Source organism: Haemorhous mexicanus, chromosome 16 (genome assembly GCF_027477595.1).
Source record: "Haemorhous mexicanus isolate bHaeMex1 chromosome 16, bHaeMex1.pri, whole genome shotgun sequence".
NCBI lineage: Eukaryota > Metazoa > Chordata > Aves > Passeriformes > Fringillidae > Haemorhous > Haemorhous mexicanus.
In genome coordinates this window covers 6,021,080-6,047,487 of record NC_082356.1, presented here as the reverse complement: position 1 = coordinate 6,047,487, position 26,408 = coordinate 6,021,080, and the positions used below count along the sequence as shown (strand labels likewise).

At 54.4% G+C, this 26,408-nt stretch overlaps 2 protein-coding genes across 2 annotated transcripts; both read right to left on the bottom strand.

Annotated features, from left to right (window-relative positions):
- Positions 1–5,729: 5,729 nt before the first annotated feature.
- On the bottom strand, positions 5,730–6,680 carry LOC132334829 (olfactory receptor 14J1-like). Its single transcript, XM_059861012.1, has one exon. The coding sequence runs from the start codon at positions 6,660–6,662 to the stop codon at positions 5,730–5,732; it is 933 nt and encodes a 310-aa protein (XP_059716995.1). The 5' UTR covers positions 6,663–6,680.
- An 11,340-nt stretch (positions 6,681–18,020) lies between these two features.
- Positions 18,021–20,506, bottom strand: LOC132334813 (serine/threonine-protein kinase pim-1-like; the record flags this gene model as incomplete). The annotated part of the gene is made up of 5 exons (XM_059860988.1): positions 18,021–18,164; positions 18,413–18,589; positions 19,232–19,598; positions 19,803–19,853; positions 19,970–20,506. Coding segments are annotated over 5 exons (1,239 nt in total), but the record flags the coding sequence as incomplete, so codon positions are not given.
- Between the last annotated feature and the right edge of the window lie 5,902 nt (positions 20,507–26,408).

Below are 26,408 nucleotides of genomic sequence, written 5' to 3'. Positions count from 1 at the left end.
GTGGGCTTTCCTTCAAATGGAAAAGAACTGTCCTTCTCCTCCAAGCAAAAAGGACTGAAACTGGGATTCAATATTCAAAATTTCAAATATCCAGGGATTGCTCCCAGACAAAAGCTGCCAGGATGGACAGGTCTGTCTGGCCTAGGCCTCTTGTGACTGCAGTTCATCAGCTCCTGGAACACAGGGGCTCTGAGGTTTCCTTTCTGTGGAGACCGTTGTGGCACTGTGGGGCCTCATGAAACCAAGGACATGATTGTGGTTCTCTTGGTCTGCATGGTCCCAAGGGGCCAGTGTGAAACAGCAGGGCTTTGTGGAACCAAGAGGCCATTGTTGCATTTCAGGGCCTCATGGAGCCAATGGGCTGTTGTGATCCTGCAGGGTACTGTGGATCCATGGAGACCATTGTGGCCTTGCAAGGCCCCATGGAATCATGGAGACCATTGTGACACTGTGGGGCCACGCAGAACCCAAGGGCCATTGTGACCCAGCAGGACCTCATGGGAGCACAGGGCCATTGTGACACTTCAGAAGCAAGGAGAGCATTTGGACACTGCAGAGCACCATGAAACCAAGGGAACATGGAATAGGTCTGGCTGACTTGGCCTCCCAGTGGCCACCTGACAGATCCACCTGATCTTGGGATGTTGAGGGCTGCCTCTCATCAGCCCCTGGAGCACTGGGGCTCTGTGTTTTCCTTCCTATGGAAACTAACCATCCATCCTTCCAGGTGCCCACAGCCAAAATTGATACTTCCCCGAAAAATTCCCTGTATGCAAGGGTTCTCCAGACAAAAGCTGCCAGGACAGGGAGCTCTGGCTGGCCTTGGCCTCTGGTGGTCACCTCTCATCTCAAGGAAGCTCTGAGGAAAGTATTTGAACAGGTTTGTCTGCAGGAACATCAATGAGTCTCTCATTCTCTGAAAAATTCAGATGCTCTTCTGATCATATGTGTCTTGTCCCCCTCATTGTGTATTGTGCATGAAATATTATTTTCAGATAAGAAAGATTATTCTTATCACTCTACCAGTGTTATCTGGTAGACACAAAACACCTCCTCTCCAAATGGATACTGATCACCTGTATAACCAAACACAATAAAGAATCCAACAGAATACAATTTAATAACAATCAATAGCTCTTTCCTGAGCTATGAGCAATGTCCCAGCAGTGTCTGATGAGTGCACCATCCACAAGTGATTTCCATACTAAAATTCATTTCAGACAAATGGTTCTGTGATAGATCTAAACACAATTAAGTTCTTATATCAGGATGCTTGTCCTGGAGTGGGGACAGAACAGCTCGAACAATTCCTGATTTGCAAAGCTGTCAGTGGTGGATGGAGAAGGGAGGTCAGGCTCCTCCTGGTGTTGAGGAAATGCTGAAACCAGCCTGACTCATTTCATCTCCTCCTGTCCTGGCTGATCTCCCCTCTTTCCCCTTCCACCCATTGGCTTTTGTCTCCCACCAGGCCCCACAGGGAAGAGCCTGGCTCTGTGTTCTCCATCACCTCCTTGGTGGCACTGCCAGGCTGGGATGAGGAGCCCCTCAGCCTTCCCTGCTCCGGGCTGGACAAGCCCAGCTCCCTCTGCCTCTGCTCACAGCCCAAGGGCTCCAGCCCCACCTTGGAGGCCCTTCCCAGACCCTGCTCCAGCTGCCAGACATCTTTCCTGCCCTGGGGAACCCAACCCAGGGCACAGTGACCTGGATAATCCATGAACTTTGTGTCCTGGTCACACAGCCCTGGCCCCTTGTCCCCATGTCAGTCTCTGGGGTGGATTCTGTGGAACATCCTTGGGTGGAGGCTGTGGCTCCAGGTGGGCCGAGGGGATCCCGGGGGACAGGGACCCCGCTGGGCATGGACAGCATTGGACTTGTTGGGAGAAACTGTGAGGGGGAGCTGGGGTGGAGTGACCAACCCAGTGATCTCACACAGCCCTGCTGGGATGTCACACAGCCCCTCTGTGATGTCACAGCCCCTCTGTGATGTCATAGCCCATTCTCTGATGTCACACAGCTGGTCTCTGATGTCACAGCAGAGTCTGTGATGTCACTGCCAACTCTGGGATGTCAGACCTCTGCCCTGTGATGTCACTGCTGGCTCTGTGATGTCACAGAGGCAGTCTATGATGCTGTACCTTTTTGATTACCCCACATAACCCACTCTGTGATGTCATAGCCCACTCTATGACCTCATGTTACCAGATGATAAATTGTCTCCACCAGGTGAGCTGACACCTGGAGCTTGTTCTCCAACACCCCAGGCCTATGGAAACCACACAATGCCCATTGTGTGAGAAGGGGAACTGGAAGTTCACCAGCCTCAGTGTCCTGCCAGCTCAGCCAGGCCCACAGGAACATTGGGGTCCATGACCACCAGGGACCACCAGAGAGACCCCCAAGATAAAAGGGCAAAGGTAAAGGGGAGGGGAAATATGTTAATGATTTTGGGGAAATGATGTGTGCAAAATTCAGAATATAAACTGAAACTTTCCTGTACTCAGCAAACAGGGCTTTGGGAGGAGCTATCACCCGTGCATCCAGCTGAATAAAGAATGCTGCTTCTTAATGCTACATTGGGGTTAAGGAGTTTTCTGTTTTACTGAATTTTTTGTAACACTCTACTCCCAAGGAAAGCTCTGTCTCCTGCTGTTCACAAACAGAGAAGAACTGGTGGTAGATGTGGGGCTTGGAGGCTGCCTGGGGCACAGTGACCATGGAATAATCAAGTGTTCAATGTTCTTTGAAAGAAGGAGGAGCAGCAACAAAAACTTGTACACTGGAATTAGGAAGGGCAGACTTGGGCCTACTTAGAATGCTGATTTGGGGAGTACCAAATCAAGTACTGATATTTTAAGGGAAACAGCCCTTAAAAACAAAGGGGTCCAGGAAGGATGGACACATTTCAATAAAGTGATGTTAAAAGGGAAGGAGCAGCCTGTCCCAGTGTGCAAAATGATTAGCTAGTGAGGAAAATGACTGTCCTGTCTGCCCATGGAGCTTTTGTGGGAACTTAGAAGAAAAATGGATTGGTAACTTAGGAATTGTTTAAAGATGTTGTTAGGTCATGCAGAACGAAAAGCTGAGAGGTGAAAGCTCAATTACTACTTAACCTGTCAGCTTCTGTATAAAAAAAAAAAAGTTTTTTTTTTAGTTATAACAAAAGAAGGGCGAAGGAGAGCCTTTACTCTTTATTGGATGCAATGGAGAATATAGTAACTAAAGATAAGGAAAAGGCTGAGCTACCTAATTTCTTTTTTATTTCAATTTTCAATATTAGAACAGGTTGCCCTCAGGACAAGTGTTCTTCTGAGCTGGTAGATGGGCACAGGGAGCAGAACAGTCCCCTCTGTAATCCAGGAGGCAGCAGTAGTGACATGCTGAGCCACCCAGATGCTCACAGGTGTATGGGATTGGATGGGATCCATCCTAGGGAGATGAGGGAGCTGGTGGATGAGCTCCCCAAGCTGCTCTCCATCATCTACCATCAGTCCTGGCTCAGCATGGAGGTCTCAGAGCACTGGAGGTGACAGTGTGAGCCCATTGCAAGAAGGGCTGGAAGGAGGATCTGGGGAACTCCAGGCCTGTCAGCCTGACCTGGGTGCCCAGCAAGGTTATGGAACAGATCACCTTGAGTGCCATCACAGGGCACCCACAGGATGGCAGAGGGATCAGAGCCAGCCAGTGTGGATTTAGGGGAGGCAGGTCCTGCCTGACCAACCTGGTCTCCTTGTAGGACCAGTTGATCAACCTGTGAATGTGGGAAAGGCTGTGGGTGTGTCTATCTGGACTCAGCTAAGCCTTCGACACTGTCTCTGACAGCGTTCCCTGGAAAAGTTGCCACCCATGGCTTGGGCAGGTTCCCTCCTCACTGTGAGAATTAAGAACTGGCTGAGGCTGGGCCCAGAGAGTGGTGGGGATGGTGCTGCACCCAGCTGGTGTTCAGGCACTGGTGGTGTCCCCCAGGGATCTGTGTTGGGCCCAGTCCTGTTTAATATCTTCACGGATGATCTGGCTGAGGGGATCCAGTCCACCAATCACAAATTGCGGATGACACCAGGCTGGGTGTGAGTGTAGATGTGCTGGAGGGCAGGACAAGAAGACACAGCCTTTAGCTGCACCAGGGGAGGTTTAGGTTGGACAATAGGAAGAAATTCTTCACAGAAAGGGTGAGTGGGCATTGGAATGGGCTGGCCTGGGGGGAGGTGGCACAGTCACAGTCCCTCTCCAGTGGCACTTAGTGGCATGGTCTAGGTGACAAGGCAGTATGAGGGCATTGGTTGGTCTGGATGATCTCAAATGTCTTTTCCAGCCTATTCGATTCCATCATTCTGTGATGACTGGGACATTCTGGGGAAACCAGGGGCCATTGTGACACTGCAGGGCCTTGTGGAACTAAGACGATCATGGTGACACTGTGCAGCCCCATAGAACCCGGAGTCCATTGTGGTGCTGTGGGGCCAAATGGAACCAGGGAGTGCACTGTGACACTGGGTCCTGGTGGAATCACAGAGGCCATTGTGACGCTGCGGGGCCTTGTATAACCAAGGGGTTTCACCATTTTGACACTGTGAAACCAAGGAGACCATTGGGAGACTCCAGGGCCCAGTGGAACCAAGGGGCCGTTCTGACACTGCGGGGCCTCATGGAACCAAGGGGACAGTGTGACACTGCAGGATCCTGGGTAACCAAGGGGCCACTGTGACACGATGGGGCCTCAAGGGATCTGGAAGGCTGTTGTGACACTGTGTGACCTCGTGGAAACAAGGAGTCCATTGTGAACCACAGAGACCATGGTGACAGTGTGGGACCTCATGTGACCATGGGGCCATTGTGACACTCTGGGGCCCCATGGAACCAAGGGGCCACTGTGAAACTGCAGCACTAATGAGAACATTGTGAAACTCTGAAGCCCCATGGAACCAACAAGAATATTGTCAAATATTGGGCCCCATGGAACAAAGGAGACCATTGTTGCTCTGCATGGTCTCATGGAACCAAGGAGACCAGTGTGAGAGTGCAATACCTGGCGTAACACGGAGGCCATTCTGACACTGAGGGGCCCCTTGGAACCAAGGACATCTTTGCAGAGTGTGAATGTTGATCGGTGGGAGCATAGGAGGGCTCTGCACAAGGCCCTGAACAGGCTGGATGCAGGGCCCAAACCCAGCAAAGTAAGGTTTACCAAATCCAAGTTCCAGGTCCTGCACTTTGGCCACAACAAGCCCAGCAGTGCTACAGGCTGGGGACAGAGTGGCTGGACAGCAGCCAGGCAAAAAGGGACCTGCAGGGACTGATGGACAGCAGGCTGGACATGAGGCAGCAGTGTGCCCAGGTGGCCAAGAAGGCCAATGGCTCCTGGCCTGGATCAGGAATGGTGTGTCCAGCAGGAGCATAGCTGCTGCAACAGTACTGATCTGCCCCCAGCTCTGCACACAGACATTGCTGCTGCAGCTCCAGAGAAGGCAACAAAAGGGCATCTCTGCAGAAAACTTTGCTGGGGCATCCTTCAGTTTGTTTAAAGCCACTGAGAGCACAGCCCCTCATTGACACAGTCTGTGGCCACAGGGAACCTGGAGAGAAACAAAATCAGAAATGGCACAAATAATGACATTTCTCTATAGACAATATAACAAAACTAAAACAAAGGAAACAAATCTTCAAAATGAAACCAACAAAAAGTATCACAAACTAGTTTTATTAGAAGTGATTTGTAGAAATTGACCAGCAGTTCAATGTTCTTGAAACCATGCAGTCATCAGTCTTCGCACTTCAGCCTTGAGCTCCTGGTTCCTCAGGCTGTAGATGAGGGGGTTCAGGGCTGGAGGCACCACGGAGTACAGAACTGACAAGGCCAGATCCAGGGATGGGGAGGAGATGGAGGGGGGATTCAGGTAGGTAAAAAATGAGGTGCTGATGAACAGAGAGACCACGGCCAGGTGAGGGAGGCAGGTGGAAAAGGCTTTGTGCTGTCCCTGCTCAGAGGGGATCCTCAGCACAGCCCTGAAGATCTGCACATAGGAGAAAACAATGAACACAAAACACCCAAATCCTAAACAGCCACTAACAGCAATGAGCCCAAGTTCCCTGAGGTAGGATTTGGAGCAGGAGAGCTTGAGGACCTGGGGGACTTCACAGAAGAACTGGCCCAGGGCATTGCCATGGCACAGGGGCAGGGAAAATGTATTGGCCGTGTGCATGAGAGCATTGAGAAAGGCACTGGCCCAGGCAGCTGCTGCCATGTGGGCACAAGCTCTGCTGCCCAGGAGGGGCCCGTGGTGCAGGGGTTTGCAGATGGACACGTAGCGGTCGTAGCACATGATGGTCAGGAGGGAAAACTCTGCTGAGATGAAGAAAAGAAAGAAAAAGAGCTGGGCAGCACATCCTGTGTAGGAGATGGTCCTGGTGTCCCAGAGGGAATTGTGCATGGCTTTGGGGACAGTGGTGCAGATGGAGCCCAGGTCAGTGAGGGCCAGGTTGAGCAGGAAGAAGAACATGGGCGTGTGCAGGTGGTGGCTGCAGGCTACGGCGCTGATGATGAGGCCGTTGCCCAGGAGGGCAGCCAGGGAGATGCCCAGCAAGAGGCAGAAGTGCAGGAGCTGCAGCTGCCGCGTGTCTGCCAAGGCCAGCAGGAGGAAGTGGCTGATGGAGCTGCTGTTGGACATTTGTGCTGTCTCGGCATGGGGATCTGTAAAAAAAGCAATCATGGAATAATTGGGCTTGGAGAAGATTTTAAATATCCCAGCACAGCTGGGGACAACTTTACCCCCACTGCCTGGCCAGGGCTCTCCTGCCTGGAGCTGTCCCTGCCAGCAGCTGCTTCCCTGTGCCCAGGGCTGGGGCCTGCCAGTGCTGCCGGGGCCCAGCCCAGCCCTGGGGGCTCAGCTCTGCCTTGCAGACCCCTCCCAGCTCTGGCACTGCCCAGGGGCAGCTCTGGCTCTGCAGGCTGAGATGGCGATGTCAGAGCAACCCTGAGGAGACTGAAAAAGCAACACTGATGCTGCCTCTAAGAGCAGATTTCTATCATAGCCTGGTTTATTCAGATCGGAGAGAAAATTTTTTCATTTTTTTCAGCCTGAAGTCAGAGATTAATATCTATGTGCAATTTCCCATCCAGCAACCCAGAGCAGTAAATTTAAAAAGCAGAATTTTCACTATTATGCAGACCCTGCCTCACTGTGCTTCCTGTATAATCTGCTTGGAACTGTTCTGCAGTTAAATGCCATGATGGGAACAGTCCTGAACAATGCAGCATGCTCACCAGACAAGGAGAACACTTCCAAGCCTTACCAGCTGTCTTCTCCCACCCAGATCTAGTCCTCCTCCCAGATAATGGAGCAGCTCTCAGGGCTGGCTGAGAGCTGTCCCTGGCAGGCAGCAGAGTCCCTGCCCCAGCACAACGCCCTGGGCTGCAGGACCCTGCTCTGCAGGACAGCCCTGGGCACCCCTGGCTGCTCTGCACAAGAGAGAATCAGAGAATGTACTCACAGAGTCTGCAGGCATTGGGATGTTGCAGCTTTAGGAGATGGCTCCAGGAGCTGCAGCTGCATTGTCCTGCAGCCAGAGGTTCCTGTGCCAAGGGCTGGCAGTGATTGTGCCCCAGGCACTTCTCAGCACCTTCCCAGCCCTGACTGATTGAAGCTCTCTGTGCCTCTGTGCTGTGCCTGGGGTGGCTGCAGGCAGTGCCCCAGCCCTGCTGGGCTGGGAGAAAAGCTGCTCATCAAGAGAAATGTGCTTTTGAAGCTTTTCTTGGTTACCAGGAGCTGCCTCTGTGCCAGGAGCCCAGCCCAGCTCAGCGGCACAGACACAGCACAAGGACTTTAATGACCCTCTGGGGCTTTGTGCTCAGGCCCTGAACATCAGTCCCTGAGAGGGAGCTGAAGAAACCTCTCCAGAACTCCAAGTCCGAATCCAAGTCCAAAGTTTCTTGGACTTTTAAAGGGTCCCACTGAGGGACACAACTGAGAAAGTGTCCCCAGGCCCCAGGCAGAGCAGAGAACTGGAGGCAGTGATGACAGGTGGGGACAAAGAGAAGCCAAGTCTTGGTGCCCTGGGGCACAGCAGGGTCTGTGCCACCAAGGGCTGGGAGGAGACACCTTGTCCTGAGGCACTGGGGCCTCCTGGCACAGCCCCAGCCAGGCTGGGCACTGTCAGCCCCTTGTCCTGCCCTCAGCATCCCCCCCTAGCCCACATCCCAGTGGCCTCAAGGATCTGCTGGAAGGAGTCCCTGGGGAGCCTTGCTCAGGAATGGCCCTGGGGCCTCCTGAATGCTCCCAGGGACTGCAGGGTTTTCAAAGGACTTTGGGTTTGGCTTTTGCCTTGGAGTCTCTGAGAGGTGTGAGCAATCATGGCCTCCAATTACCTGCTGTAATTAGTCCCTGGAGAGGCTTTGTCAGTAACAACACTCAGTGGGGCTCATTAATGCTTCAAGGTACTTCAGTTCTTTTAAGGTACTTGGTGTTTCCCTTTGGATACAGACTGTGTGAGAGGTTTGTGCAATCATGGCCCCAACTATCTGCTTTAATGAGTCCCTGGAGAGCTTTGTACTGACACTCAGTGGGGCTCATTAATGCTTTGAGATACTCAAGGTTTTTAAGGTACTTTGGAATTTCCTTTCCACACTGAGTGTCTGAGAGGTTTTTGTGCCATCCTGGCCTCCAGTTCTCTCCTTCAAGGAGCCCATGAGGAGCCTGTGTTGGAGAGGGACCTCAGTGGGACCCATTAACACTGTTAGACACTTTAGGTGTTTCCTCTGACTATGACACCTGGAAAGGTTTGTGCAATCTCTTCCCAGGCCCTGAGGTTCCAGGGCTCAGCTCCAAATGCACAGTGAGGCTCATTAGGATCAAACAAGTCCTGACAAACCATGGCTCTGCCTTGATTTCCCTCTGCTCCAGTGCAGTTCATTAGGAGGGTTTCCTTTGACAGTTATGGAGAAAGAGTTCAAAGAGCTTCTATGAAATATGGATTCCTATTTTAAAGAGTGTCTTTTATGGCTGTTCTTATTACACAAGAGGTGATTGTAACAATCAGGGACTGATATTGATACAGGAATTGTCCTAAGGAGGTCTGGCCTGCTCAGAGAAGCTGTGCCTTGAGGTCTGAGCCAGCATGGACAACCTTGCTCCACATTCCCCAAACCCATCGTGTCTCTCCTCACTCACCTGGGACCTGCTTTGCTTGGAGAACTGGCTGCACACAGCCAAAGAGGAATTTTCCTTCCTTTATTTTTGAAGCAATCTAAAACTCCTGAGTTTCCCCATTGCAAACAGACATCCTCCTCAAGTGTGGGCCAAGCCCAAGGTGCCACCAAGAGCACTCCAGACCTGCCCTGGGCCAGCTGTGAGGGTGGATCATCATGCCAACAGGCAGTGGGCCATTGCAAGGGACTGTTGCCATAGACACTGCAGTGACCCCACTGCTGGGTTTGGGTGCCATGGGCACCCCCATCAGTTCAGGTTTCCTTGGAAACCAGCCCAAGGAGCCATTTCTGCAGCCAGGTTCCATGGCCACTTGCCTGCAGAGCTGTTGCTGCCCTCGGCTGCCATGGCAGCCCTCAGGACAAAGCAGTGCCAGGGCTGTTCCAGGTACAATTGCAGTGACATTCCTTGGTGCCACCAGGTGCCATGGCAATGGCCATGGGGACCCGTTCCTTAGTTTGGTGCCATGGCAACCAATGCCCAGACCTGTTGTGGTGGATGGTGGCCATGGAAACCTGCCCTGGGCCCCTTGCTGGGGGCTGGTGTCACTGCCCAGAGCCAGAGGGGATCCCTGGCTGGGGGCTTGTGCCATGGCCACCTGCCCTGTGCCGCGCTGGCCGCTCAGGCACCAGGAACCAGCAGCCAACGCCACTGCCAGGGCCAAAGGCCAGGTCAGCCAGACAGAAAGGGGCAGTGCTGGGCACTGTTTCCATGGCAACCGTCCCTGGGGGTGACACCTGGCTCACCTGTGCTGGCAGTTGCCATGGAAAGCCCTGGCAGGGACTGAGGGCACAGACACTGGCACTGAGGCACTGCTGGGCCGGGTGCTGAGCACAGGGCTGAGCACGCAGAGATGGTTTTGTTCTTGCTGAGCTGCAGCAGAGCCAAGGCCTGTCCTGCCCCTGGTCCAGCCACGCTGGGGAGGGGCTGGGGCTGCGGGGCAGCTGGGCAGGGGACACAGCCAGGACAGGGGACCCCAACTGACCCCAGGGATACCCCAGACCATAGGACATCATGCTCAGTGTATGAAGGGGGGAACAAGGAGGAGGGGGGGAATTTTGGAGGCAGGGATTTTGCCTTGCCAGGGAACACTTAGGCAAGAGGGGGCCCTGTTTCACCAGTGGGCAGGGTCACTACCAAAGACACAGGCACCAACTTAAGCAATTGTGTCATTTATATCATGCACAGCTGCAAAGAATTACAAAAGGATAAGCTCAGCAAAGCACATCATCGTTAGCAAAGAATTACAAAAGAAGCTCAGCAATCCATCCAGTCATTACTACCAAAGATTGCCTGCAGTGATTAAAGAAAGATCCATCAGCAGTTCCCCTCAGGCTCTACCATCACCCAGATCCACACATCAGCTGGGGAAGCCAAGGACTGCAGAGCCACTCCCAGACACTGGGAATTCCTCCAGGTGCCTCCACCTCTGCAGGCAAGGAGGCTCCAAGGCCCCTGGGAGAGGGCACAGCTTTTACACTGTTAAACACACAAGCTGACATCACTGCTACTCTGGGAACATCTGGTTTCATTCTCCTCATTGCTTTCTCCCCAAGCCTGGCCAGGGCTCAAGGAGGAACCAGGGGAGTTGGCTTTGATCCTTCAGCCCCAAACAAGGCCAGGTGGGGCCTGCTCTGGTTTCTAAATACAGAAAGATAAATCCACTTTTTATCAAGGAACACATACACTGATCATGTTGGTAATAATGCTTCCTTAAGGAGTGGATACAAATCTAACATTTGGTTGGAAGGTTCATCTAGAGGTGAACTTTTCCTCAGGACCTGTTCAGGCCTTGGTACTTTGATCAGCCCTCAGACCTACAATGAACTACAACCCTCAACAATTCTTTCAATAACACAGTTTAGATTTCCATATTAGGCATAAAGGCACCTCCTCTTCTGCTTCAATTAAGTTCTATTGCACATTTCAACAGGATCAGTTGCTACTTCTGCTAATAATCCATTCAGCTTATTCATGGAAACGCCACAGGACAGGGCAGCACACATGGGGCACAGGATGAACCAGAATCTTTTGCTTGCTGAAATCCAGGGCACTCCTTGGGGGGAAAATGTTCCCTGGGCCCCAACTCTTCCTTGTGGTTGTTGCTGAAGGACCCGAAATGGTGGCCCTGCAGCCAAGAGTGGTGTGACACTGACACCGAGCAGCTCCAGCACCCCGAGTTCTACTGACATTGGCAGGGATGGAAAAGCACAGAAATCCTCTCACACTGGGGCCTCTAGAACTAGAACAGGGTTGGGATTCTCCTGGAGGGAAATCTCAGGGAATCCTGTCCAAGTGATCCTTGTATTCCTGTGTTTTCTTTAACTGTCCCTTCACTGACAGTGACAGGCAGAGCCCAGGGACAGAGCTCTGGCCACCCCACAGGGTGGGCCCTCCAAGGGAACCCCATCCCTCCCAACTCCAGCTGAGAACATCCCCAGCAATTGGTGACATGCACTGCTTTGGCTACCCTGATCTTCACATTTTCATAACTAATCATTACATTTTGATCACTCACCCCTTGGGGAAACACTAGAGGTGTTTGTGGCAGACAAAGATTCTGGCTGACCATCAAGGTACAACTTACAGACATCAGTAGTACTTTAGTGACACCGTTCTTCATTCTTTTTTCTCAGTCTCATTCGAGTTGGGAACAATAATTCTGTTGTCCATGGAGCTGGTGCCTTTTTAATTCCAGAATAATGCCCTGAGGCCCTTTGCTGTTCAGCTTTACCATGTTGTCTGTGCCTAACAAGGCTTGGGGGGCCCTTTCCCCTCTGGCTGGAAGGGGGCCGGGTCCCAGTCCCTGAGGGGCACCCAGGCTCCTGGATGGAATTCCTCTGGAAGTCCCTCAGGGTCACAGCAGCCTGCACATGGAGCCCCGTGGATCAGAGCATTTTCCAAAGGGGCCCTTGGGGCAAACAGGGAGATTTGCTCTGGCAGGATGAGTAAAACAATATCCTGTCAGATCTGCTGGGTCTCACACAGAACACTTGGCTGCAGGGACACATTCCCATTGCTCCTGCCCAGGTTTCAGGACTCAGAGTTGTCTTTCCTAGGAGCTGTTCCTTCAGCTGCCTCGGGAGGGCCTTTTGGCCTCCACACCCACACTCTGGCTCCATTATTAGGGCTGCTGGATCCAAACCCTTTATCTCCACAAATGGTGGTGATTGGAGGTGGAGCTCCTTTTTTCACAACCTTTCTTAAAATTGCAATTTCAATAATTGGGCTACCCTGTCATGGGGTTGAATAATCCAAACTTGTTCACTATTGTTTAATAGAATTACTGCAATTTCTCCTTGATATTCTGCATCAATTCCTCCTGCCATGACATGAACACTTTGCAAGGCCAAGCTCCAAGCGAGCAGTGACCAAAGCAAAGTGTCCTGGAGGAATCTCAATTCCTGTTTCAGTATTGATAGCTCTCATTAGCTTTGAATTTATCCCAATTAATTCCAGTGCATGAAGGCCCAGCCCTGCAGCCTCTGGGCTGGCCCTGCCAGGGGCCATTCCAGCCAGAACAATTTCCCAGGCAGTCCAAGTCTCATTGCCCATGGCTGTATTTGCAAATTGGGTGCAGCCCTGCACAGCCAGGGGGTTTCCATTTCCCCAGTGGGCCATTGTTAAGGGCATGGAGCACATCTGGGAGATGGGTTCTCCATGGGCACAGGTTCCCATCTCCTCATTCTTTCAACTGCTCTTTTCACAACCCCTTCACCCGTTCAACCAATCCTGCAGCTTGTGGATAGTCTGGTACATGAAAAACCCTGCAGGCTTAACCACTGTATTTTTCACAGGAACAGACAAAGCACTCTGCATCACAGTATCAGCAAACCCTGTAAAAATAGCCAATTTCATCCCGTCCTCCTTTTTTCATTGTATGCAATCTCACAAAGTTGACCACTGACATTAGGGTCCTGGCCAGTCCTGTTCTGTAGGGTATTTAGTGTTACATCCCTGAGCAGCCAAAGTTACCAAATTAGTAATGTCAGCACTATTTCACATCATTATTATTTTATATGTAAATATAGATATTGATACTGACATATAGATATAGATAGATATAGACATATATATATATACACACATATATTAAAGTATATTATGCTGTAAATACATATAAAGTTATTTCTTATATTAATATTTCACTTGCACAAATGCATTTGTGCTCAAGATTAAAACCTTCTCTTGCTCCATGTGGGAGCATTCCAGCAATAATTGTTCCTTCTGAAGGTGCTGTTTCCAATGAACTCTTAACAAATCCATCTTTGTCTGCCCAAACCCACAAGTTCTTTTCCTTTTCCATTTGCAATTTTTGGATGCATTTGAAGACATCCAGGGGTGCAGCTTCTTTTCACCGACTGCCCCACTGCTCACATGGTGCTCCAACCTCAGCCCACTCCAGAGCCAGGGAACTCCGGGAAGGGCTTCCAATCTAGGAATTTCTGATGGGACTGATTCCTCACATTTACACTGAACAAGTGACATTTTGTTGTCATCTGGCCAGACTGTGCCAGTTTTGTTTTACCAGTGGGCAGGGTCAGCACCAAGGACACAGACTCCAGCTGAAGGAATCAGTGTCATTTCCTGCAGCTCAAAGCAGCAAAGAATCACCAAAGGAGCAGCTCAGCAATGGACCCAATCATCCCCACCAAAGATTGCCTGCAGTCATTAACAAAGATCCAGCAGCATTTACCCTCAGCCTTTTCCATCCCCCAGATCCACACAGCAGCTGGAGGAAGCTGTCACAGCCCAGGGCTGCAGAGCCACTCCTGGCACTGGGAATTCCTGCAGGTGCCTCCAGCCACAGGTGAGGCTCCAACCCCGCTGGGAGAGGGCCCAGCTCTGACAGTGCTGGATGAACAAACTGACAGCACTTCTAGTGGGGGAACATCTGGTTTCATGCTCCTCTTGGCTCCCTCCCAAAGCCTGGCCAGGGCCCCAGGAGGAACCAGAGGAAGTGACTTTGATCCCTCAGCCCCAAACAAGGCCAGATGTCAGATTTCATGGCCTTGTCTGGCTTCTAAACACAGAAAGGTCAATGCATGTTTCACTGAGGAGTGCCTACATCTATCACAGTGCTAATGACCATGCATATTTCATTAGGGAGCAGATACAAAGATAACCTTTGGGTGGAAGGTTCATCCAGAGGCACCTTTGGCTCAGGGCCTGCTGTCCAGGCCTCCCTCAGGGCTGTTGTCCAGGCCTTGGCCCTTCAGGGACGTGGTTTAGTGCTGGGCTTGGCACTGCTGGGTGACCGGCTGCACTGGTGAGCTCAGAGGTCTTTTCCAACTGAAAGGATTCTGGGATTCCATGGTTATATCCACTGCATTCAGCTGGGGCTATTTTAGCAGCATGACTTTGCTCAGAAAGTTCCCTCTTGCCCAGCTCCTGTGGCCTGAGGCTTCAGCTCCTTCAGCTCCTGGTGCTGAGCTGCTCATGCTGAACGAGACGACTCGGAGAGACAAACACAGTCCATCCAATTCCTTCTGGGACACTGAGAGGGGAGGCTGTGGAAACAGGAGCATTGTTTGCTGTGGCCTCCTCTCTGCCCTTCACGCCTTTCAGCGCTCTGAACCAGCCAAGAGCTTTCTCCAAGAGTGCAATGGAGCAGCTGTTCCTGCTCCTGGGTCTGGCTCTCTGCAGTCTCTGACCTTGCCTGGTTCTGTCCCTCTTGCTGTGCCCTCTGTTCCCCCAGAGCTCGCTGGCTGCTGCCCAGGACTGTGGCACTGGCACAGATCCAGTGCTGGAGACCCTCCTTTCTGTGCCCTTGGAGCTGCCTGGGCACAGCAGCCTTTTCCATCTGGAAGCTCCCCATGGACAAGGAGCCCCCAGCTCCATTCCCCGCACAACCTCCAGGAGCCCAGAGCTGTCATCTCAAGTCCCTGCTGGCACTGGGGGCTCCCAGGTGCCTCAGGCTGCTGTGACACCGCTGCACACAAGAGGGAAGAGGGGCAGGGGCTGTGCTGAAAGTCAGCTCCATGTGCTGCTGCTGCTGCTGCTGCTGCTGTGGGGTCATTTGTGCAGCCCTGGCCCAGAGTCAGGGATCAGATCCAGGCCCTGCTGCTGCTCCCTCAGGATCAGCCCCAGTTTGGCTGTTGCTGTCAGGGCCAGCAGAAGCCCTGGCTGGAGCAGCAGGTGCTGACAGTGCCCCAAGCCCCGGGGCTGGAGGGGTCCCTGGGCTGGGGCTGGCAGGGAGCTGCCCCTTGTTCTCCCTCCGCCCCAAGCAAAGCTGGGCCAGGCACAAGTGGGGCAGCACAGCCAACAGGGAGCCTGCCAGTCTCTTCCAGCCCTGTCTGCTCAGAGCTTGGCCCTTGGAGCCTCGGGTGGCCAAAGGCAGCTGCTGCTGGTCCCTCTGGGTGTGCCCGTGTTCAGCAGTGCTGCTCCATCAGTCTGTGCCCAGCAACGGGGAAAAGCCTCAGCCCTGCAGGGCCAGGAGCTGCTGGGCTCTGCCTGAGCAGCTCAGCCAGCAGGAAGGGAGCTGCTCCACATGGGAACCAGGAGCAAAGGACATTCCTTTTGAAGGCCACGTTTTCTATTTAAAGAGAAAAAAAAGAAAAAGAAAAAAAAACTTGATAAATTGTAAAAGATAAGAATAAAATCAATGGTTAGTGAAAAAACATAACAGAATGTTAGTGAAAAAAACAAAACATAAATGCAAAGTTACATTCTTTGAATTAAGAGGTAAATGATCTTTTTAAAAAGAGAACTTAGTTATTTACATTGTAAATGGGCTGATGGCATGGATCCATCTTACTGACCTCAGCAGCCTTTTAAAAGATTTTGGGCTTAGTTTCCAACACTGTTATTTGAAATTGTGCTCAAAGCAAGAGGAAATTGTTTTGTGCCCTTCTAGCTCCAAGGAGGACTGGGAATTGAAGCCCCGTCAATCCCCAAATCCTTTAGAAGATGACCTTCCTCCTCACCCTGGTAATGAGCTGCACATTCCCTTTGAAACTGTCAGGGATTTCTTAAAGACACCAAATCCCACTTACGGCTTCTTGCTCTGGCTGGGAAGTGCAGAAGGGCAATTCTCCATCCATCAGCTCCAGACTGCACTGCCTCAGGAACACGGCCCACTCGCCAGCCTTGGCCCACTCGTGGCACTTCTAGAGGAGGAAGAAAGTGCAATTGCACAATTCCAACCAATAAAGAAGGAAGAACGGGACAGACAAAACACCCTGTGGAGACCCAGGCATTTAGATGGGACTGTGGAGAGTCTGGGTCCTTGCCAATTGGATGTGTGTCCCCAGCTGCAATCTCTGGGCCTGCAGGAGAGTCTCACTCACCTGCCAAAGCAGAAAGCTCAGGCGCTGTGCTCAGAACGGGCCCGTCTGATGCAAAGCTGTCAGAGCAATGTGAGGGCAGAGCCAGCCCAGCTGGGCCCAGGGCTGAGCCCAGCAGAGCCCTGGCAGAGCCCAGAGCAGCCTCAGCACCCGCAGAGCCCGGCTGCAAGGAGAGAAAGCAGAAACTGCCCGTCAGCTGAGGGCTCCTGTCCCCTTGTGCCAAGGCCTGTGGTGCCCAGGCCATGCTGGCTGTGCCCAGAGCTGTGCCCAGAGCTGCCCATCCCTGCTGCCTTTGGGAACAGAGCAGGAGGGCAGGACATGTGCCCAGCCTGCAGCCAGCCATGGCACATCCAGCCCTCAGCAGCTGCCCAGAGCAGGATGCTCCTGTGCTCGCTGCCATCTCCCAAAAGCTCTGATCCCACCCTTCCAAGCAGACAGGGACCCACCTCACGCCATCCACGGCTGGAAGAAAAGCTGCTCCCAAACCATGTCCTCAGCCTTCCCCAAGGGCACGGCACATCCACGCTACAGCTGCTCCCAAGCACTTCCCATCCAGTCTGGACCACCCAGAATGCTTCCTCTGGAAAAAGAAACAACACATTATGGAAAAGAGATTAGAGACAAAAAGGGAAAAACTCTTATCTCTGTCAAAGGCTGAGGAAGGCCCAACCCCTACATGCTAGGGAAGAACCCAGCCTTGGGGAGGGAAGCCCACACTTTCTCTCTTCCCCCCTGCACTGGCCACCAAAATCACGGGGATCCCAAAGCAAACAAGAGCAGTGGAGCAGCCCAAGCCCTTCCTTGCCTGCACAGCAAAGCAGCTGTGCACAGGTTCTGGAGTCCCACCTCTGCTCCCACCATGGGGTTTGTTTGTGCCGGGCTGGCTGCCCCAGCCCCAGCCCAGGCCACGGTGGGTGCTGGGGGCTGTTGGCAGGGCCAGGAGCCCACTCCCATTTTGTACCCACCCCAGCCCATCCCCCCAGCCCTGCCAAAAAGCAGCTGGGCAGCCGACTCAAGAATGAGTTGCATCTGCCCCAGCAAAGGGGGAACCTTTGCTTCCCTGCCAGGCTGGGCAATGCCCAAATCTGGGAGCATTTCCCCAGCTCTGGACTCATCTGCAAATACCCTGTGGACTTTGGCTTTGAAGAAGGTGCCAGAATCAAAGTCCATCACCCTCAGCCACTGGTGGCCAGGTTGAGAAGAGCTTATCATCCTTGATGTCATCCTCACTGTCTCCAGCAGCAGCAGCAGCAACATCCCCACCTGGTACAGCTTCTCCAGGGGCTCCTTCTCCTTCCCTGCGGTGAGACCAGGCTCTCAGGGCTCTGCCCAGGGCCCCAGCTGTCAGGGAACCAGGACAAGCAAAACCAGCCTGGATGGTGGCCACCAGTGCTGGGCAGGGCAGCTCAGCTCCAGCACAAGGGCTGCGTGTTCCCATCCCATGACCCCTGGGCAGTGACACAGGCAGCACAAAAAGGTTCTGGCTTCCTTTGCTTCTGATTGCCAAGGTGTGTGTGGGGCTGGAACTTACCAGGGCCCGGGATCAAAGTGTGCCTGTGGCTCTCTCCCTTCTTCTATGGCAGAGGAATATCCTGCACCCAAGGATCACAGAACAGGTCTTCTAATGTGGGTCTGTCCAAGAAGTGCACGGATAAACACCACCTGATCAGATCTTTGCACTCTGGGGAGAGAAAGCAGAAACTGCCGCTCAGCTGGAGAAGGCTCCTGTCTGCTTTGCCCCACTATTCCCATGCCCAGGCCATTCTGGATACGCTCAGAGCTGGGCCTCAACTTTCCCATCAATTCCCTGTTCTGGAGGAGAGCAGGACATGTGCCCCCTCCTCAGCAGCTGCCAGAGCGGGATGCTCACGAGCCCGCTGCTGTCTCCCAGCACTGGTATTCCCCCCATGCCCAGAGATGTGGATCCACCTTGAGAGAGCCCTTGTGGCAGTGAGAGCTGGCCCCAGCAGATGTTCCAGCCCCTCCTGAAAGGGTGCTCCCCGCAGACCATCTGGTGCAGCAGGATGCCCAGGGACCAGATCGTTGCTGCCTTGCCGTGGTACCAGCCATAGTGGTTCCATTCTGGGGGGCTGTATGACGGTGTTCCTATGGAATACAGATGGAGTTCAGCAGGAGGATGCTGCTGCTCCCACAGCCTGGCCCCAGCATCCCTGGGCATGCAGGGGCTGCATCAGTGGCACACAGGGTGACCACTGCCCTCTCACCAGCACCTGGGACTTGTGCACAAACTCAGGGTTGCAAAAGAAGCCACTGGTGTTGGAAGAGGGCAGGCCTGGCTAGGCCTGACCATGACATGCAAAGGGAAAACCCCTCTGTGCTGGGGAAAAAACATTCCCTTATCCTCCTTGCTTGCATTGCCCCTAAAATATTATGAAGCCAAGGCAAACAGGGCAAGTGCAGCAGTCCAAGCCCTTCCTCTTGCCTGCACAGCAAACTGGCTGGGGCACAGGTTCTGGCCACCCCTCTCTGCTACCTCCACCCATGGGGGTTTTTGTCGGGCTGGCTGCCCCAGCCCAGCCCCTGTCCTGGGCAGAGTGGCTGGAAAAGGCTGCCAGCAGGGCTGGAAGATGGCTCCCCACCCAGCCCCCCTCCAAAGCAACTCAGCTGAAGACTCAGTCCCCTGACTGGCAGCAAAAGGGAGAATCCCCTCTGCCACAGCCAGCTTGGCCTGGGAGATGCTGGGCCATGAGATGCCAGCACCAGGAGCACACCCCTGTGGAGGCTCACCTGCAAAGTGCGTGTAGGCTGTGTCTTGCAGGTAGGTGCCACAGCCAAAGTCAATCAGTTTGGCCTGCCCGGTGGCCAGGTCAACCAGGATGTTCTCTGGTTTGATGTCGCGGTGCAGGACCCTGCAGCTGGTGCAGTGCCGCACGGCCTCCAGCACCTGGCGGAACAGCCCCCGTGCCACCTCCTCGGACAGGAACCGCCGTGCCCGAATGAAATCCTGCAGGTCCTGACACCGCTCTGGCCGCTCCAGCACCATCACAATTTTGTTGGGGAGCTCGAGCCACTCCAGCAGCTGCACCACACCAGGAAAGCCGGTGGACACCTTGTCCAGCAGCACGATCTCCAGCGGTGCGCTGGTGCCGTCGGGCTGCAGGAGGAGCACAATGCCGTCAGTGGGAGCCGATGCCGTGCCAGGCCTGGGGAAGCCCTCACCCAGCCCGGGATGCTCTGCGCCCTGTGCTGGCCCCACGCCCGCTCCCCCTCGAGCCGTCCTGGAGGCTTCCACCCTGCCGGACCTCGGCTCATCCCCGCCCGGCAGCCCCGGCTTCTGCCGCTGGCCCCGCTCACTCACCAGCTCGCCCCAGTGCCGGACGAGGTTCCGTGGCACCCTTTTGATGGCCACCTGCAAGCCAAGGGGAAGAGCGGGCTGAGCTCGCCGCCCGCCCTGCCCAGGCACAGCCCCATCCTCCTCCTCCTCCGCCCCCTCCTCCTGCGCCCGCCGCCGGCCCCGCCGCTCACCGGGGCGCCGTCCGAGAGCCGCGTGGCCGCGAAGACGCTGCCGAAGCCGCCGCGCCCCAGCAGCGAACCCAGCCGGTACCGCTCCTGCAGGGCCTCCTGCGCCTTCCCTGCGGGCGGGACGCGGCTGTCAGCGCTCGGCCCGGGGCCAGCTACGGCCCCCGAGCGCCCCTCACCCGCCCCGGGCCGGCCATCCCCGGGCGTTCGCTCTTGGGAACGCGACACGGGAGGCTCGGGGCCGGCGGCCGCGCTGCCGAGCGGCGGAGCTCGGGCCGGGGAAGCCGCAGCGGAGGCGGCGGGAACGGCCGCGCCGCGTGTGTCCTCCGCGGGCCCCGGGAGGAGCCGGGGCCGGGGTCGGGGTCGGGGATGGACCATGCGTCGGGCCCGGCGTCGGGGCCGGGGCCGGGCTCGGGCCAGGCGGAGACAAAGGGCGGCGATGCCGCCCGAGCCCCAGGCACTGATGCCCGCCCAGCAGCACCACCGCCAGTACGGCCAGAGCCGGGCGGAGGCGAGACTGCGGCGGGACGCCCGGGGACGGGGACGGGGACGGGGACGGGGACGGGGATGGGGACGGGGCAGCCCCGGCCGGGGCCAGGGGCGGGCTGGGGGCATGGCCGGGCCCGGCAAGGGGAGAGAGGGAGGCGGGGAGAGGAGAGGAACGCCGGGCAACGGGCCCCGAGAGAAGAGTGCCCGACAGCGGGAAAGGGAAAGAAAGAAAAAGAGAAAGATAAAGAGAAAAAGAGTAGAGAGGCTTCTCTGTTTTTTTGCTGCCGCTGCTACTGCCGCCACTGTCGCTGCCGCCGCTGCCGCCGCTGCAACTGAAGCCCCGGTGCCGTTCGTCCCCGTGTCCGTTCCCCGCTCGCCCCACGAGCCCCACGGCCGAGCCCCGCGCGCCCCGGGGACAGCCCCTTCGTCTGTCTGAACACGGGAACTTTGCAGTGTTGAGCCCAGATGCAGAGCCCTGACTCCTGCATGCTGGCAGAGCAATCCCCTCGCTTGCTGCTGGGCATTGTCCTTGCTGAGGGTCAAACACTGTCGGGACACCTTCCCTTGGTGTAGGATTCTTACCTGACCCCAGCACTGCACTTCCATCTCCAGTGTTGCTTTCCAGTAAAAACAGAGCAAGGAAAAGTGTGTGTGGCTCATGGTATTTTAAAGTGCCTAAAACTTGCTAAGTCACCAATCTTGTAGGTGAGGTGCATCTACAATTACTGGGATGGAGAAGTAGTGCAACATGGAGAAGGGGAGCATAGAAATAAATAGAGGAAAATGTCCTGGATTGTGTCTTCTGTTTTCATGTCACTTCTGGAAAGCTGTTTCAGTTTTCCAGGAATCTTCTCCTGTCTGTTCTTTTCAAGAACCTCTTGTGGAGAACAAGGTTGAACTTCTGCAGCCACCAGCTGCCGCTTCTCTTGGCTTTCCACACTGCACTGTGTGTGCAGCACCAGATCTTGATGTTGCTGGAGCCAGAACCTGGAAATTTCCAAATTTTGTCTTTCTGTGCCAGAAAATCACTGGACTTGGGCTGTGGCAGCACCAGGAAGTTTTCAGATCTGGGCGCTGGCACTGCCAGCAAACACCAGATCTGGGTCGTGTCGTTGCCAGTGGCAGAAATCTGCTGGATTTGGGCTCTGCTGGCACTGGGAAATTTCCAAATCGGGGTACTGGTGCAGCAAACACAAGATGTGGGAGGTCCCAGAGCCAGTTGCAGGAAGTTGCCGGGTTTTAGATTTCTGTACCAGCAAATTGCTGCACTTGGGCTGTGCCAGAATAAGGAAATTTCTAGATCTGGGCACTGGCAGTGCCAGCAAACATCCCATTCCAGGCTCCAGGCTCCAGGAAGGACTGGATCTGGACCCTTTCCTTCCTTCTTTCCTTCCTTCCTTCCTGGAGTCCTGCTAGCAGCAAACACCAGATTGGGCAGTGCTGGCAAGGGGAAATTGCCAGGTTTCAGCTTTCTTTGCCAGCAAATTGCTGGACGTGGGCAGTGTTGGAACAGGGAAATTTCCAGATCTGGGAACTGGTGGTGCCAGCAAACACCAGTGAAATCTTCTGGTCCTTGTCCAGACCCTTCACCAGTGGTTTCCCTGAGAACCAGCTCTGGCCCTTTACAGAGAGAGACTGCTTTCATCTGGGTGTCTGGAAACAGAACTTTAATGAAGGCAAACGCAACAAACAGGACGGCGTGCACAGTTCAGAGAGCGAAGCAGAAAAAAGCCTGGGTCCAGGGTCTAGCAGGGATATTTATACATTTATTTATGGGGAGGGGTTAAGGTGGGATCTGAGGGAAGGATCCAAGAGGAAGGAACAATTAAGAATATTATAATTTTTGCAGTAAAAAGTAACCAATGGTAGCAAAGAGAACTCAGAACTTTCTAGTTACAGTCTATATAACTGAACAAGAGGAATATGGGCAGGAGCTCCTGCTCAGCCTAACTAAAGAGGGTTTTCCCACGGCCTTAAACCAAGGCCTCCTTCTTCTTTTAAACCAGCCCAAACACACACCAGGTCTGGGCCATGACAGGTTTTGGCTTTCTTTGCCAGAAAATTGCTGCATTTGGGTTGTGCTGGCACTGGGAAATTGCCAGATCTGGGCACTGGCAGTGCCAGCACACACCAGATCTGGGCGGGGATTGTGCCGCCACTGGGAAATTGCCAAATGTTCCCTTTCTGTGCCAGCAAACTGCTGGAATTACACTGGACAGGCATCTGAAATATTCCTGATCGGGACACTAGCAGTGTCAGCAAACATGAGATCGGGTTGCTGTGGGTACCAGGTATTTGCTTGGTTTTGGCTTTCTGCGCCAGCAAATTGCTGCACTTGGGCTGTGCTGGCACCCAGAAATCTCTGGATCTGGGCACTGGCAGTGCTGGGAAACCCCAGATCTGGGCAGTGGCAGTCCTGGCACCAGGAAATTGCTGTGTTTTATCTTTCTTTTCCAAAAACTTGCTGCACTTGGGCTGTGCTGGAACCTGGAAATGTCCGGATCTGGGCACAGGCAGTGGCAGCCAACACCAGATCTGGGCGGTGCTGGTGGCTGCACCAGGAAGCTGCAAGGTTTTGGCTTTCTTTGCCAGAAAATTGCTGCATTTGGGTTGTTCCAGCACTGGGAAATTGCCAGATCTGGGTACTGGCAGTGCCAACTAACAGCAGATCTGGGCAGTGCCGGTGCTGACACCAGAAAATTGCCGGGTTTTGGCTTTCTGTGCCAGCTACCTGCTGGACTTGGGCTGTGCTGCCACTGGGAAACTGCAGGATCTGAGCACTGGCGGTGCCAGCAAACACCAGATCTGGGTGGGGCCAGACCCAGTAATGCTGGACATGAATTTGTAGAGAATTTTTAAGGTTTGACAGAAGGTTTATATAGTATGTCTACAAGGAGGTTTACAAGAAGGTTTATATAGTACGTACAAGTACCAGGAATTCTCATTCCTGTGCCAGCACGTTGCTGCAATTGGGCTGTGCCAGAATAGGGAAATATCCAGATCTGGGAACTGGCAGTGCCAGCAAACAGCACATTTCAGGAAGGACTGGATCTGGACCCTCTTCCTCTTTTCCTTCCTTCCTTCCTCCCTTCCTCCCTCCCACTCTACAGGCTGGGGACAGAGTGGCTGGACAGCAGCCAGGCAGAAAGGGACCTGCAGGGACTGATGGGCAGCAGGCTGGACATGAGGCAGCAGTGTGTCCAGGTGGCCAAGAAGGCCAATGGCTCCTGGCCTGGCTCAGGAATGGTGTGGCCAGCAGGAGCAGGGCAGTGATTCTTCCCCTGTGCTCAGCACTGCTTGGGCAGCGCCTTGAGTGCTGTGTCCAGTTCTGGCCCCCAATTTAGGAAGGACATGGAGGGGCTGGAGCGTGTCCAGAGAAGGGCAACAAGGCTGGGAGGAGTCTGGAGCACAAGTCCTATTCAGAGTGGCTGAGGGAGCTGGGGTTGTTTATCCTGGAGAAGAGGAGGCTCAGGGGGGACAAGGTTGTGTCAGGGCACAGGCTGGACTTCGTGATCTCCAGGGTCTTTTCCAACCTTGCTGATTCTGGGATTCTCTGAAACCACCCTTGGAGCAGTTGCAGGATGAGCCCTGGGCCTCCTCTTCAGAAGCTCCAGCAGCCCAGGTGCCTCAGCTTCTCCTGCCAGGCCCAAAGCCCATCCTGTCAGTCCTGCAGAGCCTCTGCAGCTCCTCCTCATTGCCCAGAACAGGGAGCCCCAGAGCCAGACACAGCAGCCCAGATGTGCCCCCCTGGCCTGTGGTGCCTCTGGCAAGGGAGCAGCAGGAGGCACTGCAGGAGCCTGCAGACAATTCCTGCAGCACTTGTAGGATGATCCTGCTCCCCAAGGGACATTCCCATGGTGCCAAGTCAGGAACTGCAATGGGGAGTGGGGCCAGAGAGGGAAGGGCAAACAGGGATGGCTGTTTGCAGGGGAGGGAACAGCGGTGGGCAATGAGAAGAAATTTGTAGCAGGAAGAGTAAGGAAAGCAAAGGTGAAGCCAAGGAAATGTTCAGGGCAGTTTGGGGGTGGCTGCCAGGCAGCCCTGGCTCTGAGCAACAGCGTCTGCAGTGGGACAGGACACTCCCAGCTGATGGGAACAAACTTTCTGGCTGACTGCAGAAGCCAGGACAAAGCTGAGGGGTTTCTCTGGTGTCCCCCAGCCCTTGCTGGCCCCAGGGGCTGATGGCATTTGTGCTCCCTCAGGTTCATGTCCCCACACCAACACCATGGGGGTGCTCCCCCCTGCTCTGTGCAATGCAAACAGGGGCTCCAGTGCTGCCATGTCTGTGCCTGCAAGGATGGGGCACCTGTGTGAGCTGGGGGAGAGGCCAGGGCTGCAGAGGGGGGATGTTGTTGGCAGCTCCATGAGGACGCTCTGGGATGCTGCCCTGGGCTGTCCAGCACATTGGGGATGGATCAGCCCCTGCTCTGCTGCTCCTTCCCATCTCCCCCAGGGCCCTTGTAGAGCACCAGCCATGCTGTTTGCCCCCAGCCTGCCCATGGCCACCCTGGGGCTGCTCACGGGGGTTTTCTGTGCTGAGCATTGGCCTGGGTGTGTTCTTGAGAGAGCCTGGGCAAGGAGCCTGGAGCCCCCAGGGCCTGGCCTGAGGTGTCAGCGCTGCCCCAGCAGTGCCCATGGCCTGTCCCTGCTGCAGCCCTGGCACTGCCACCCCCAGGGCTGTGCCCGGCCCCGAGAGCACTCAGGCCCTACAGCAACACCAGGGCCACCAGGGCAGCGGGGCAGGGCCACGGGAGCAGCACTGGCAACACCAAGTGCTGCTGCTGCTGGGCACAGCTGCTGGGCCAGCACTGATCTGCCCCCAGCTCTGCACACAGACATTGCTGCTGCAGCTCCAGAGAAGGCAACACATGGGCATCTCTGCAGAAAACTCTGCTGGAAGATTCTTTAGTTCCTTTAAAGCCACTGAGAGCACAGCCCCGAATTGACACAGCCTGTGGCCACAGGGAAGGTGGAGAGAAACAAAATTAATAATGGCACAAACAATGACTTTTCCTTGTGGATAGTATGAAAAAACTAAAACAAAGAAAAAGAATCTCCAAAGTGAAACCAACAAGAAGTATCAAAGACGACTTGTATTACAAGCAAGTGGCAGAAATTGGCCAGCAGTTTAATGTTTCCAAAACCATCCAGTCATCAGTCTCCACACTGCAGCCTTGAGCTCCTGGTTCCTCAGGCTGTAGATGAGGGGGTTCAGGGCTGGAGGCACCACCGAGTACAGAACTGAGAGGGCCAGATCCAGGGATGGAGAGGACATGGAGGAGGGCTTCAGGTGAGCAAATGTGCCAGTCCTGAGGAACAGGGAGACCACGGCCAGGTGAGGGAGGCAGGTGGAAAAGGCTTTGTGCCGTCCGTGCTCAGAGGGGATCCTCAGCACAGCCCTGAAGATCTGCACATAGGAGAAAACAATGAACACAAAACAACTGAGTCCTAAACAGGCACTAACTGCAATGAGTCCCAGTTCCCTGAGTTGTGATTTGGAGCAGGAGAGCTTGAGGATCTGGGGGATTTCACAGAAGAACTGGCCCAGGACATTGCCATGGCACAGGGGCAGGGAAAATGTATTGGCTGTGAGCAGCAGAGCATTGAGAAAGGCACTGGCCCAGGCAGCTGCTGCCATGTGGGCACAAGCTCTGCTGCCCAGGAGGGTCCCGTGGTACAGGGGTTTGCAGATGGACACGTAGCGGTCGTAGCACATGATGGTCAGGAGGAAATACTCTGCTGAGATGAAGAAATACAAAAGAAGGACCTGAGCAGCACATCCTGAGTAGGAGATGTTCCTGGTGACCCAGAGGGAATTGTGCATGGCTTTGGGGACAGTGGTGCAGATGGAGCCCAGGTCAGTGAGGGCCAGGTTGAGCAGGAAGAAGAACATGGGCGTGTGCAGGTGGTGGCCGCAGGCTACGGCGCTGATGATGAGGCCGTTGCCCAGGAGGGC